The sequence below is a fragment of the Symphalangus syndactylus genome, chromosome 4, assembly GCF_028878055.3.
Source record: "Symphalangus syndactylus isolate Jambi chromosome 4, NHGRI_mSymSyn1-v2.1_pri, whole genome shotgun sequence".
Classification (NCBI taxonomy): Eukaryota; Metazoa; Chordata; class Mammalia; order Primates; family Hylobatidae; genus Symphalangus; species Symphalangus syndactylus.
This window is the reverse complement of record NC_072426.2, coordinates 69,138,180-69,152,576: the sequence shown is the minus strand read 5'-3', so window position 1 is coordinate 69,152,576 and position 14,397 is coordinate 69,138,180. Positions and strand designations below refer to the sequence as shown.

The following is a 14,397-nucleotide window of genomic DNA, read 5'->3' as shown; positions in this document are numbered from 1 at the left end:
TTCTTATAACTCCTTCTTTCATCTGATACCAGGCTCAGTCTCAGGGAGCAATTACATTTAAGATTATACCCGGCATCAAAGAGGAGACACCATCAAAAGAAGGCAAGGTAATTATTGCTTAAAAACATTTTTTCGTGCGTGGGAGGGAAGTCATGTTTTTCCATCCAACACATATCCACTTTGTCACAACACATTTCTTTCAATATTCCAGTTTTAAAATTATTATGTTTGGAGTCGGAGTTAGGAGAATATAGGCCATTTCACGTTTATTTTTTATCTTTATTCATCTTTAATGAAACTTTTCTTCCAGATGTTTATCAAAGCCCTCTTTGACTATAATCCTAATGAGGATAAGGCAATTCCATGTAAGGAAGCTGGGCTTTCTTTCAGAAAGGGAGATATTCTTCAGATTATGAGCCAAGATGATGCAACTTGGTGGCAAGCGAAACACGAAGGTGATGCCAACCCCAGGGCAGGCTTGATCCCCTCAAAGCATTTCCAGGAAAGGTGAGCTGCTGGTACATAATAATTGCTTTTCTCCAGCTGACCTTTTGTTCTCTGCAAAATATCATTCTAGCATTGATGTGATAAAATATGCTATAAAACCTTGCCTTAGAATTTTTTATCCCATGGGTTTGGATTTCTGTTTTGTCTAACTAAGTATGATGAATGACCAAAAATAATATGACAGTACTGGGTCATATTAGATTTTTGTTATGAAGCAAATGGAAAATAGCACATTAATATCTTGAAACCATGTTGATATGAAAGGTGGAAAAAAAAAAGACCAGTGGTTTTGGAGGGAGGGAAGATAATTTACAAAAATTTGAAAGTGGGCGATTTGTTTCTTAATTTGAATCTATTGCATTACGTTCATTTTTTTCTCTAACCTTTAAGTTTTTTCTTAAGACTAAATATTTTGATATTGTATTCACCTCGGACCTGTGCTGAAAATTGATAGGTATGTTGACCTTCTTTCTCCCAGGAGATTGGCTTTGAGACGACCAGAAATACTGGTTCAGCCCCTGAAAGTTTCCAACAGGAAATCATGTAAGTTTGTTAATAAGAATGCAGAGTAACCAAACACTGATGTTTATTTTTGACTATTAAAGCAGGTGACCTTGTCAGAACAAAGGGTGCTATTACCCTAGCAGTAACTTTGGGATCATCAATTCTCAGGAACAAACAAATATGAGATTCATATTTGGAATATTAACATGAATCTTTTGAGGAAAGGGGTGGTTGAGGTTGTTAATAATAAATCCATGACTCACTCTTTAAGAAAGTAACTACTACTACTACTGTCTTTGATTTCCAAATATAGGTATTTTATTAAATGTCACCTAAAATACAGCTCCTATTTCTTCAAAACCAGGAGGTTTGGGTTAGGTATTTCTTGGTAAAGATTAGGGAGAAAAAAAATCTACCATTTTCTTGGGTACAAAAGCAATTGTGCTCAAGACCAATTGTTCTTAATTCCTTTCTTATCCCCAGATCATAATACTTCTGACCTTTAGCCTATCCCTTTGGAGTTATCACCAGACTAGATTAAAAGAAACTGAGAGAAAGACAAAGGATGGCTACTGTATGACTACTGGAAAACATAGTGTGCATTTAAGTACTTTTTTTTCTCTTTCAGCCTAACCTTCTGTCAGCTTTTCTTTATTTCCCACCACCCACCTCTTCAAGTCCACATCCCGTAAATTCCCTGTTCCACCTCGCCTAGATGTTTCATGGTTCTAGGTATTTTAAGAGGAAAAAACCAACCCTTTGTTTTCAGCATAGAAATTGTACATTAAACAGTGAAATGACCAAATAAATGGCCCTGGAATTTTACGCCAACATCTGTTTTTAGTATTGTTGCATTTTTCACATCTCCTGTGATTTCTGTCAGTTTGCAGAAGCATATAGCCCAGGAATCACATTAGACGGGAGCCAAACTGTAGTCGAGTATAAATCTCACAAGCAGGCAAATGCTTAAGGTGGAGCACTGATTCAAAAGCCTGCTTGTCCTTGCTGCATTAAGTCTAGGAAAAAAACCCTTGTCCCAGAATGCTACAAGTCTTCTGACATCAGAAAGCTTAAAGCTTTCATGAGAATATTGCACTGTTCTTAAGTGTGATGACTTTTCACTGGCCAACTCACTAACAGAAAGGAGCTTTGAGGCTCCTTGCCTGACTTGCTCTCAAAGGGACTTTTAAATAGGAGGCTTACACATTTCTAATATATTTGGTATATGTGCGATAAGATATGTGCCACTTAAAGATGAAATAAATGTAATTATACTCAAATCTGGATCCATACTCAACTCTTTTTCAGTCCTAGGCAACTTAGAAATTTACAGTTTGATATTATTATAAATTTTCATTGATTGAAAATTTTTGATAAGTGTATATGTATTTCTTTAAAAGGACTATACAAAAGGGATATATTGCTTTTTAATAGCTCTTTCAAACTGGTTTCTGTATAGATGCATATGAAGGTGAGGTGTGTATGGGAGTATGTGTGTGTGTGTGTGTGTGTGTGTGTGTGTGTGTATGTAGAAGTATTGTAACGGAGTCCTTTTGTCTGTTGATTTGCATAATTTCTTTTATATGTTAATACTTCAATATTTGGATCTGATAAATATTCTAGCATCTATCTTTACTGAAATGTCCTCATTTGACTAATTTTTTTTTTTTTTTTGCCTCTTCTGCCTCTTGAATTCCACTCAGAAATGTTTGTTGGTCCTCCCCTCTTTTCTTTCTTCTCTCTCTCTTTTTTTATTAAACTAGAGTTTGAGTCACTGAGAGATGCATTATTTGTTTTTATATATGTTACTTATATTCAAACAAATCTGGTCAAAATTACCCTTATTAAATCATAAACATATAACAGATATGGCCTTGTTCAGAGAGACAGTATATTTCTGTGACAATTAAATAGGCAGCTAATGTCTTTATTCTCAAAGAATTGAAATTCTACTGGAAATTTCCTTGAATATTGTCTCACATAAAGTTAAAAGTTATGCATAAATAATTTTATTGATTCTGAACATTTTAAATGGCACTTAAAAACACTTTAACCTGTGTTTTGATGATGATTCTTTACATAACTAAAACTTGTAAAGGCCATCTGATCCACTACTTTCTGGATTTCAATATTTGGTACTTAGGATTTTGGAACAGGAAACTTACGTTATCATGCCCTTTGCTGAATTATAGGAAAATGCTATGAAGAAAAACAGCAAGTTGGTATAAAATCTTTTGTTTTTATGATTTTGAATATTAATAGAATAGGGTTTTAAAAAAAGTTTCTGATTTAATGTAAAATTTATAAAGGAATAATAATTCTATCATGTCAATGTTTATAAATTTATTTTAAAAATACAGTGATAAAAACTTTATCCACTAATTTTTACAAGTGTACTTAACATCTAGGAGGAAATTGCAAATATCGGATTTGAAATAATGAATTTAGTCATGTAATACCATTTATCAAATTAGCTGGTTAACTTTTTTCACAAAGTGATTGCTTGTGTTACTCTTTTTTTAATCTTTATTTCATTTGTAGTGTATCACCATAACTTGAGTTTGCATGGAGGAAGAGTTCATGGAAGATGGTTCTGGAACTATAGGGTTTCAGTTAATATCAACATAGAAGTAAATAAGGAAGGGCACATCCTAATCTTATTATCTTTGCGTCTTTGCACTTATATTTGTGCTAGAGCTCTAGTTCTTGGCTCCAAGGTAAGTAAAATCAGGAGCCAGAATAATAACAACCTCTTTAGGCTTTAAAACTAGCCTCCTTATGCAAAATTCATAAGTGCAAGTCATATTCATCTTTGTTGCTTGGTTATGTCCTCCACCAAAGAATCTTTGTGTATCTAATACAAACCCAGAAGAATAAAAAGGCTTTTCAAACAAAAAAAAATTTACCTCTTAAAAAATTCCTGAAACATGAACCCTTAAACCTAAAATATTTCTAAGTCTTAAGTAGCTGGATATAAGGACTTGTCTCCTCCCCCTATTTTTTGGAAGAATTGCGTACCAAACAAAGATATTTGTAATGGAAATTTGTTTCTCTCCCTCTCCATCATCTAATGATAGGTTCATAATGGATTTATATTAGTAATGCAGACAGAAAAGCAGGCCTCAAAGTCTGATAGATTTTCTTTTATATGACCAGCTTTTAGATTATTACTTAAAAGATGTAGCTTAAGTGTTCTGGAAATGAGTAAAAGTGAATCTTATGTCTCAGATAGCATGTAGGAGGACTTTTGCATGACAGAAACTTGGCAGCTTGCATTTCTTGTGTCAATATAATTTAAAGTACTCTAATTTTCTGCCTAAAACTTATTTTTATAGTTTGGTTGCATGTACTACCTAACCTTTAAGAAAGAAATATGAATTTATTTGTGGTATTGTTTGTTGCTTTTCTATTGAAATCTAAATATGAGTTAAGAATTGTCTTCCTAATGACATCAAATTAATTTTACTTTAACTTCAGTAGGATGTGATTTATATTAAATATTTAAATCCAGTATATATTGTCTTCAGAAAGGAGTAAGAAAAAGCTGTTATACAGGTAATACATTTTACAACAGAATATTCAAGTGTAAGTTTTTATAGTGTTATTTCCTTTTTTTAGTTATCAAAATATAAGAACCTAAAGTTTCTAATATTGCTGACTGAATAATTCAAAATTTTTGTTTTACACAATAACTCTTAAAAAATTCTTGCAGTCAAAGAAACAAGAATGTACAATTTTTCAACCATTTAAAGATTAGAAAGCAAAACACAAAATATTTTATTGTAGAATTTGTTTTAACCAGTCGTGATTGTTGTTATGCAGGTAAAAAGAAAACATTTAACGGAAGCCAAAGGGTATCCATTTAAGCAAGGTGTAACTTAGTTCATTCAAAGACAACATTTGTCAGTTGATAATCACAATAGGCGAAAAAGAACTTAAACATTGAGTAAAATAACGAATTCACTGCACACGGTACCAATATTTTGGAAGGTCTAACACTTAGGAATAATATATCACAGGACACTACAAGTCATTGTAATAAAGCTTTTCAAGTTGAGTAAGTTGCTTCTTCCTGGATTCTTAAGTAATTTTATTTGTTGTTTTCATACATAAAGTTAATTCAGAAACAAATACATTGCTTATGTTGTTACATGAAGTTTGTATGTCTAAAACATTGTCAAACATTTTCTTAATGTTGGTGGAGTCTTGTATAAACGGAAACACATGGGGTTTTAAAAAATACCTAACATTGGCCGGGCTCGGTGGCTCACGCCTGTAATCACAGCACTTTGGAGGCCGAGGCAGGCAGATCACAAGGTCAGGAGTTTGAAACCAGCCTGACCAACATAGTGAAACCCTGTCTCTACTAAAAATACAAAAAAATTAGCCAGGCATGGTGGCGCATGCCTGTAATCCCAGCTACTCGGGAGGCTGAGGCAGGAGAATCGCTTGAACCTGGGAGGCAGAGGTTGCAGTGAGCTGAGATTGTGCCATTGTACTCCAGCCTGGGCAATAAGAGTAAAACTCCATCTCAAAACAAAAAAACCAAAAAACAAACAAACAAACAAAACCTAACATATTTTTTCCCTAATACTAATACTATCTGGAAGATGCCAGAGTTCAGAGTTTGGGTGGAAAGAGGTGTAGATGAACTAAGTTGTAAATTTCATATCTGATCACTTAAATTGCAAGATGGTTGAGGTGAAGAACCTTCTAACTGTTACTGCTCACACTCAGTCTCAGTGAACTGTGTTCTCCTAGGATTCCCCAAGAAGTTGCTTCTCAAACACTATCAGAGTAGATCCTTCTAGTCTTTGCATTGGAGGGGTTCTCAGCCCTACTGTCTCTTGTATTTTGTCCTGGGGACTCAATGCCATGCAGGTTAGAAAGTGTTGGTTAACTCTTAGGGGTCTGATCTGTGGTTGCGGATTACTGCACACTTTTAGGAGGGATTGCAGTAGAGGATGGGGAATTTAGGAAAGTGGTTTCTAGTATGGGGATTTAACCTTGCCCATGTGAATAATAGCACAGTAATATAGACACAGTTTCTCCACTTGTCAGGAGTGTCACACATGTCCCTTGCAGAGTGACATCCAGCAGAATGGGACGTTTACTACTGCCCAGTGTGCAGGACTCACCACGTGCTTTTCACAAGAACCTTTCTAGTCCATTTATCTTTCTCTTTGAAAAAAAAAGTTTTTCTTTTTTTGAGACAGGCTCTCACTCTGTCGCCCAGGCTTGAGTGCAGTGGCACCATCATAGCTGACTGCAGCTTTGAACTCCTGGGCTCAAGTGATCCTCTTGTCTCAGCCTCCTGAGTAGCTGGGACTACAGGCGTGCACCACCACCGCCAGCTAATTTTTAAATTTTTCTGTATAGATGGGATCTCACTATTTGGTTTACGCTGATCTCAGACTCCTGGCTTCAAGTGATCCTCCTTCTGTGGCCTCCCAAAGTGCTGGGATTATAGGCATGAGCCACTGTGCTCAGCCACATTCATCTTTTTGAGATCTTCTTGGCCTCCCCTTTGTGAGTTTTCTAACTTTCCTCTCCTGCTCTAATGTGCTTGAAGATAGCAGGTGGTGGACTCTTGATAACACTGGAGATTGGAGCTGGCCCTCCCTGGCCACTCCTGGAAGAAGACTCTCCCTTGGAATACAGAAGCTTTGGGGAGTGATGGCAGGGCCGTGGGAGGTCATGCTAAGTCGATAGGAAACTTGTAAGAAACATTATGTCCCTTGACCTCTCTCCTGCCCATTTCTAGCCTGAGACTAGAGTAATCAAAACATGATTTTGTCATGATTAGCACAGCATTGAATTAAAAACTCAGACTCGAGCCAAATGGCATGGGTCCAAATCCCAGTTTGAACATGGACAAGTGTGTTGTATTTTTTTTCTAATTAGTTCTTGAGCTCTCTCTAGAGAGTGGCTATAAACTCTAGTCCTGCCCTGATGCAGGGGAGGTGGTCGTGGCTGTCTGCAGTGTGCCTTTCGTGGGATACTTCTTTCTTCTGGTGGAAGGCCTAATGCCTAAGTGTCCACCTGTGACCAGATGTCCTCTCTCACAAGGACTTGATTATATTGACAGACACTCTTGGGGCTCTTGTCTGATCTGTTTCCAGTTTATTCCTACCAAGATAGCCACTCTCTAGGAATGTCCTGACCAGGAAAAACTGTAGATTCAGGTGTGTTGGGCAGGTGAGACACAGAGGAGGCAACATGAAATAGCAGGGGTGCATGAAATAGAAGAGGCAGTATATTACTCACAGATCCCAGAGAGGAGAGCAGTATGCCTCGCAGGCCAACAGGAAGAGGGGAGTTGTCTGGGACACAGACTCAACCAGTGTGTGGGGAGCAAGAGAGATGGGGGGACCAAAGCCTTCACTGGGGTCCAGGGCATTACCCAAGCAAGTTTTCCTTCTGGGAGTTCTAAATAGTGGGTGTAAAGAAAGCAGGCATGAGTTCCATGGAGTTACACTATGACTGAGAGGTGGTCACTGAAGCATAATTGCACGGTCCACGTAGGGTGTAGGGGTCATGGAGTGAGTCAAATAGGCTGTATCTGTATGTCCCATAGTGAGGTGGTCACCAGCAGGCCGTTGTATAAGGCAGATTTCTGGATGGGCTGCCTTGAGGAAGTGGGAGGAGGCAGAGAGCTTGAAGCTACGTCAAGGGCGACTAAGCCCTGTTTCTGATATGAGAAAGTTGAGCCTGGATTCACAATGGATGCCAAAGCAACGTAAAATTACGAGAATTCACTATAGGATTCTTTCTTATCTGAAGGAAATGGGGATTATAGTACTGGCCTCATAGATTGTTGGGGAATTAAATAAGTTCGTGTATTGTAGTGTACACTGAACAGTGCCTTCCACATAGTAATAATCATGCGACTATCCCAACTCGCTTCTGAGATCAACGTTTTGTATATTTTTTCCTCTTTGTTCCAACTTGCTAAGTCTAAGAAATTCTGTTCCTTTTCTTCTCTTACTGGATGTTCATTAAGCATGATACTTGCTACTGAATATATGTGTGTGGTTATATCAGTAATATAAAAATATCACTCTCTCTCTACTTAAAAATTTTATGGAGAAAAATTCTTTTGCAAATTTATACAGCATATTCATGACACTTTATTAGAATGTGAAATATATACTATATGTGATATAAATTACAGGTTTTTTTGCGGATTGGCATTGGTGTTTTAATTTTTTGTTGGTTTTTGTGGTATGGCTTTTATCATTTGATTTCCATGGCACTAAGTCTTTAATCGAGGGTGTAGTATTTAATCTATCCCATTGGTCCTATAAAAAAATAGACTCTATGTTTAACAACCCACTTTATAATGGAGTACCTGAGATTTCAAAGTGACCCATCTGATGTCCATCATGCCTAGCTGTTTGCCCAAGCCACATCATATTGTTTGTTTCTTGTTTTCTAACAATTTGCTTTAGATGCACATGACAGGTCAGAGTTACTAAGACATGTGCTTAAATACAGTCACAACTTGGGTGATTCAAAGCACGAGCCTGAATAATAATGATTTGCTTGTGATATTTGCTAATACTGGTCAAACCAAGCCAACATAGTTTAAGGATCCATAGGTATTTGAAAAATAAAAATACAGTGGCATACACCTTCCTGGAAGTGTTTTCTTTGGCCACTATTCTGTAGCTTGGATGGATGAGGGGAGAACTGTTCTGATCAGTCCTATTTGCTCTGAGGTCATTGTAGTGAAATGCTTTGTACCTTGACCCATAGTTAGGTTTGCCTCTGCAATATTGCCAGTATTTTTTCCACCCTTAACTGAAAGTGAGTCTCTGAAGTCATATTTAACTTTTAAATTGCTATCCTATTAGTAATTTAGGAACTGTTTAGGATTACTTTCTAAAATACCTTTCATCAGATAATATAGACAGAATAAAAATAAATGATTCTGCATAACTCATTTGGTATGTGTATTACATTGATAATTGTCAGGTTATTGTTAAATTTACAGGATATTTAGATATGTTAAGGACAAAATTTGTTGTTTCCAATATCCTTTCTTATTTCCACTATTTTTATCGAGAAACTTCTTTTAAACGTTGAACAGATGATTGATTTACAAACAAAAGTGTTCTATGAAAATAAATATAATCCCCTTATTAAAGACATTATTTTGAAAAAAATGCGAAGGTTTTTGTTCTGATTATTTTTCCCATTTGGTTATTTAATAAGCTATGTAAGGACTATGTTTTGACAACTGAAGTATATGCATTCTTTTTAAAACAAGCCTGCAGTGCAGCCTAAAATGTAGCTTTTCATAAATTCTATTTATCTGTTGACTGATAATTTTGAAACACTTAAAATACATTTTTTTTCCTTTGGCTTTGCTAAGATGAGGAAACAGTTGAGTGTGGTAGGTGGATTTTTTTTTCCTTTGGGTGCAACATCTTCCTATTCTAATTGTGTTTTCTGCACATTTAATCATTTCCTTTCTCATTTTCTTTGTGCTTCTCAGAGGAAATTAAAGGTACATGTATAATAAGTTACCCTGCATAGTCTAGTCATTTTATTTAGTGCACAGATACGTAGGATTAAATTGAATATAACAAGCAACTTACAAATGTACTCTGTTGTACATCCAAACTTCCATCTTGACGTTACAATACCAAAAATTGTGGTTGGACTTTGTTTTAGAAAGAAATATACATTTTTTTTTTTGCTTTATGCAGCAGAAATATAGAATGTAATCTGAAATAATACATTATATTTTTATTCTGTCAGTAGTCTTAAATGTGAATGAAATAAACAGTATTATTCAAATGTATTGACAGACTTATTTTGATGCAGGATCTAGGGGAACCTTCTCAATTATTTGATTTCTGTGCAGTCTATGCTGCTAGTTCCACAAGAAAGAGGCCTAAAATAATAAGTACCCCACTACTTAAATAAAGTTTTTAAGATATGTATAGCCTAGTATTCATGTGACTTCAAAATACTAGCACATTGCTTACTTTACAAATGTTTTTATCAGTTCTTTAAAAGAAATAGCCATATCATTCCCCTGTTACTCCCAGAATGAAATCTCTTCTTATCAATAGAAAGGACATATTTTCATCTTAACCTTTCTGTCTAATCCAATGGGCCAAAATAAGTGCTGTATTTTTACCTATTATCTGAGAGCCTGATTTACAAAAATAAATGTACTTTGGGGGATCAGGTGGCATATTTTCTTAACTTTAAAAATATAGGTCGGGTGCGGTGGCTCACGCCTGTAATCCCAGCACTTTGGGAGGCCAAGGTGGGCGGATCACCTGAGGTCAGGAGTTCGAGACCAGCATGGCCAACATGGCAAAACCTTGTCTCTACTAAAAGTACAAAAATTAGCTGGGTGTTGTGGCGCACACCTGTAATCCCAGCTACTCAGGAGGCTGAGGCAGGAGAATCGCTTGAACTCAGGAGGCGGAGGTTGCAGTGAGCCGAGATTGCACCATTGCACTCCATCCTGGGCAAAAGAGTGAGACTCCGTCTCAAAAAAAAAAAAAAGAAAGAAAGAAAGAAAGAAAATATATAAACCTCTCAGACAAGTCTCGTATAATTTTCTTGGAACTGCATCAAGAAACCACTGAGGAAAGTTGGGGGAATTAAAAAAAACCCTGCATGATGTTTCAAAATATCACTTTAAACTTAAATATAAAACAACCTGTTTTATGTTTAAGAGTGGCATTGCAAGGGCTGTTCTATGCTGTGCTTTACTTAATTGTTTTAAGTGTTTTTTTTTTTTTTTTTTTTTTGCATCTGCGGCTGGCCTTCTAACTGTTCTGCTTTATTTCTTGGCTTTTGTTCTGTATGCTTTTACACTCCATCCAGAAGATGCTGACTATGCTGGTAACAACAGTGGAACCTATATAGGTGAGCACTTGGCCACGGAGGAGGATCTCTTTCTTTCTGTTGCTTTCTTCGAAGTCATGACCTTGTTTTATCTGAAATGAGCACATTTGCACTCGCATGCTCTGAGATTCAGTAGGGGTGGCATGCACCTTCACGTTACACAGGCTCAATGGGCTGGACACAAAGGGTTTCCTAGTGTGCTTTGGTTATTATATTCCAGAAACGTTCCCAGATGCCCTATCTTTATATTAATCTAATTTATATTTTTGATATAAGATAAAAATAATTGTATAATTTTTGATAGAGGATGGAAAAGCACCCTATTGGGAGTAAGCAATTTTACACAATTAATGGCATCTGGACTTTTCTAATTACCTAGTTAATTGTGAATTAACACTTCTAAATAACCTTTTTCTTCCCGACAACTTTCTGCTTATTTGTTGTTGTTGTTGTTGTTTTTGAGATGGAGTCTCACTCTGTTGCCCAGGTTGGAGTGCAGTGGCATAGTCTTGACTCACTGCAACCTCTGCCTCCTGGGTTCAAGTGATTCTCCTGCCTCAGCCTCCTGAGTAGCTGGGATTACAGGCACCCACCACCACGCCTGGCTTATTTTTGTATTTTTAGTAGAGACGGGGTTTCGCCATGTTGGCCAGGCTGGTCTCAAACTCTTGACCTCAAGCGATCTGCCCGCCTCGGCCTCCCAAAATGCTGGGATTACAGGTGTGAGCCACCGCGACTGGCCACTTTTTGCTTATGCTTTTTTATGACTTCTTATTCCCACAGCCCCCTCCTAAGTAAACATTGACTGAACAGCCCCAAATATAATTAAGCCTTATGACCAACTTTCTAATCTGTACTGGCAGGAAAAAATTCTAGTTTGGAGATGCCGAGGGTTGTTATACACGAAAATATTTAGAAATTGCTCAAGGCATTAAAATGATCTTCCCCAACGTTTTACCTTCAAATTTTCCCACTCTTGCCACATCCAGGCGTCATGGCAAACTCTCTGCTTTTAGTAGTGAGAGGGAGTGAATAGTGTAGAGACGCACTTTATTTTATTATTATTATTATTATTTGAGACAGGGTCTGGCTCTGTCACCCAGTATGAAGTGCAGTGGCATGATCTCGGCTCTCTGCAACCTCCGCCTCCCAGGCTCAAACCATCCTCCCACCTCAGCCTCCCAAGTAGCTGGGACTACAGGCCTGCACCACCACGGCCAGCTAATTTTTTTCTATTTTTGGTAGAGATGGGGTTTCACCATGTTGCCCAGGCTGGTCTCAAACTCCTGTGCTCTAGTGATCCACCTGCCTTGGTCTTCCAAAGTGCTGAGATTATAGGCATGAGCCACTGTGCCCAACCAGAAACACATGTAGAGATCAGCTGCTTCAGCTCTCTTAAGATTAATAATTATGTATGATGATAATATCTCCTGGTTATTGAAGAAATGCACCAGAGCCTGTATTTGGTGTTTACTGTGTATTATCTCTAATACTGTGAGGTTAGTGGTATTGTATTTATTTTAAGAAAAGGAAACAAAGGTCTAGAAAGTTTACAGTATTTACCCGAGGACTCAAAGATGGTAAATGGAGCATCCTGAAGTCACATCCCCATCTGCAGAGACAGAATATTTGTACTGTGTCTTTTACAATTGCTGCCTTTTGATTTTTCATTTTATAAAACAAACTAGAAAACCCTTTGCAGACATATGGAGTATTTCAATTTCTAGGCTAGAGAAAATCTACTAAGTAAGAATTGGATGATGAGAGAGATTTTATTAAAATTGTATTCTTTACTCATTTCAGAATAATGCAGTGTGCCAGATACCTGGTACATCCATTAACACTTCCCCCTACATCACCAGAAACTGTAATGGCTTAAAACAGTAAACATTTATTCTCATGATACTGTGGTCAGCAGTGTGGTTCTTCTGGCCTGGGTCAGCTTGGTGGATCTGTTCAGTCTGGGGTCTTGGCTGGGGTCTGATTGGTTTGGGGGTGCTCAGGTGGGTGAACTTGTTTCTGTTTCATGGAGTCTTTCACCTTTCCCAAAGCTAGCCCATGCATGCAGTGGTCTCAGAGTTCCAGAGAACAGCAAAAGAAAACAGTCTCCAGGATGTAAATGCTCAGGAAGCCTCTGCTTGCATCAGATCTGCTAATATCTCATTGGATGAAACAAGTCTCATGGCCAAGCCAGGGTTACTGTGGAAGGAGACCCCCTGAGAACTTGGGCACAGGGAGGTGTGAAGACATGGATGGCCATCACTGCATGCTTCTACTTCTCTCAAAAATAGAAAGAGTGGTACCTTCTCCCTAACTTTAAGGGCCTATACTTAGTCAATAAGACAGTAGGGATTATAGAAAACTGTGGCATAAAGCACTATCTGATGACTGTCACATAAAATGCTGTGATTCAGAGAAGGTGGTGATCATCTTAGCCTGAAGCCATCAGGGACCCAGTCCCACAAGAAAGGCCATTAGAGCTGGGCACCAAGGGTTAGCCGTAATTCCAGGTAGCGTGGGGGATAAAGATAGAAGAAAATGGCATGGAAAGAGCACTGGACATACTTAAGTTCGATGATATGTAGATGGTGGGCCTGGAAATTTAGTTTGGTACTGGATAATGTGAGATCATAAGTTTTAGGTTAAGTAATTTACACATTTATTAAAGTTTTGCCAGATTTTGGCACTCAGTGTTATTCTTTGTATAAAATTTCATCCAAAGAACAAAATATGGATTTTAAATCTGTGTCTCTCTTCTAGCATTTAGGAGTTTTGTAAAATGAGTATTTAATCAGTAGATGTGTTATACATTGATGTGCAAAAGCAAGGGGTGATCAGAAATATGGGTTTCTTTAGAGCACGTAAAGAAAATGAGTTCTGACAAAATGCCGTTGAATTTGGCAACACGGAATCACTGATAACATCTGAGAAACATTTTCACCGGAAGCCAAATTGCAAGGTGTCAAGGAGTGACAGAGTTGACAGCAGAGGAAGGATTGCAGTTGAGTCCGAGGCAGTTTTTATAGTTGAGGATAGGAGTGCTCCAGTGGGAGAGAGGATAATATGATCATTTTTATAGGCAGAGATGACCGAGCCAATGGTAAAGAATATCTGAAAAAGGAAATAATTGTGGTTAACTGTAAATGATTCAAAGCTTCTAAATAACTTTTTCTTTCAAATATCTTTTTGATTATGTTTCCTTATGACTTATTATTCCCATAACCCCTCTAAATAACCCTTGGCTAAGCAGCCCCCAGTATAATCAACTTATGATTAACTTTCTAAGGAAATCTCCAGTTTGGAGATGCCAAGGGATGTTATTAATATAAACAAAAGCAGGACTACCTAGAAATTGTTACAGGCATCAAACTTATCTTCACCTACACTTCTCTTCTGACTTTCTCCCCACTGCTGTAGATAGGTATCCTGATAAGTTCTCTGCTTTTAGTAGTGAGAGGTAATAGTCTAGAAGCACAGTTTTAGTGATCAATTCCATTAGAGAAAAAAGTCCAA

General features: G+C 37.4%; 1 protein-coding gene across 8 annotated transcripts in view; it reads left to right on the top strand.

Annotated features, from left to right (window-relative positions):
* The window catches only part of MPP7 (MAGUK p55 scaffold protein 7), a 256,591-nt gene that overhangs the window by 187,990 nt on the left and 54,204 nt on the right, over positions 1-14,397 (top strand). For 6 of the 8 annotated variants that reach the window (XM_055275006.2, XM_055275009.2, XM_063637312.1 and 3 more), the window contains 4 exons: positions 33-107; positions 311-507; positions 986-1,050; positions 10,867-10,905. In XM_055275006.2, the coding sequence (XP_055130981.1) occupies positions 33-107; positions 311-507; positions 986-1,050; positions 10,867-10,905 (376 nt within the window). The remainder of the gene's footprint in view (positions 1-32; positions 108-310; positions 508-985; positions 1,051-10,866; positions 10,906-14,397) is intronic. The other 2 variants (XM_055275011.2, XM_055275012.2) reach the window with 1 other exon arrangement.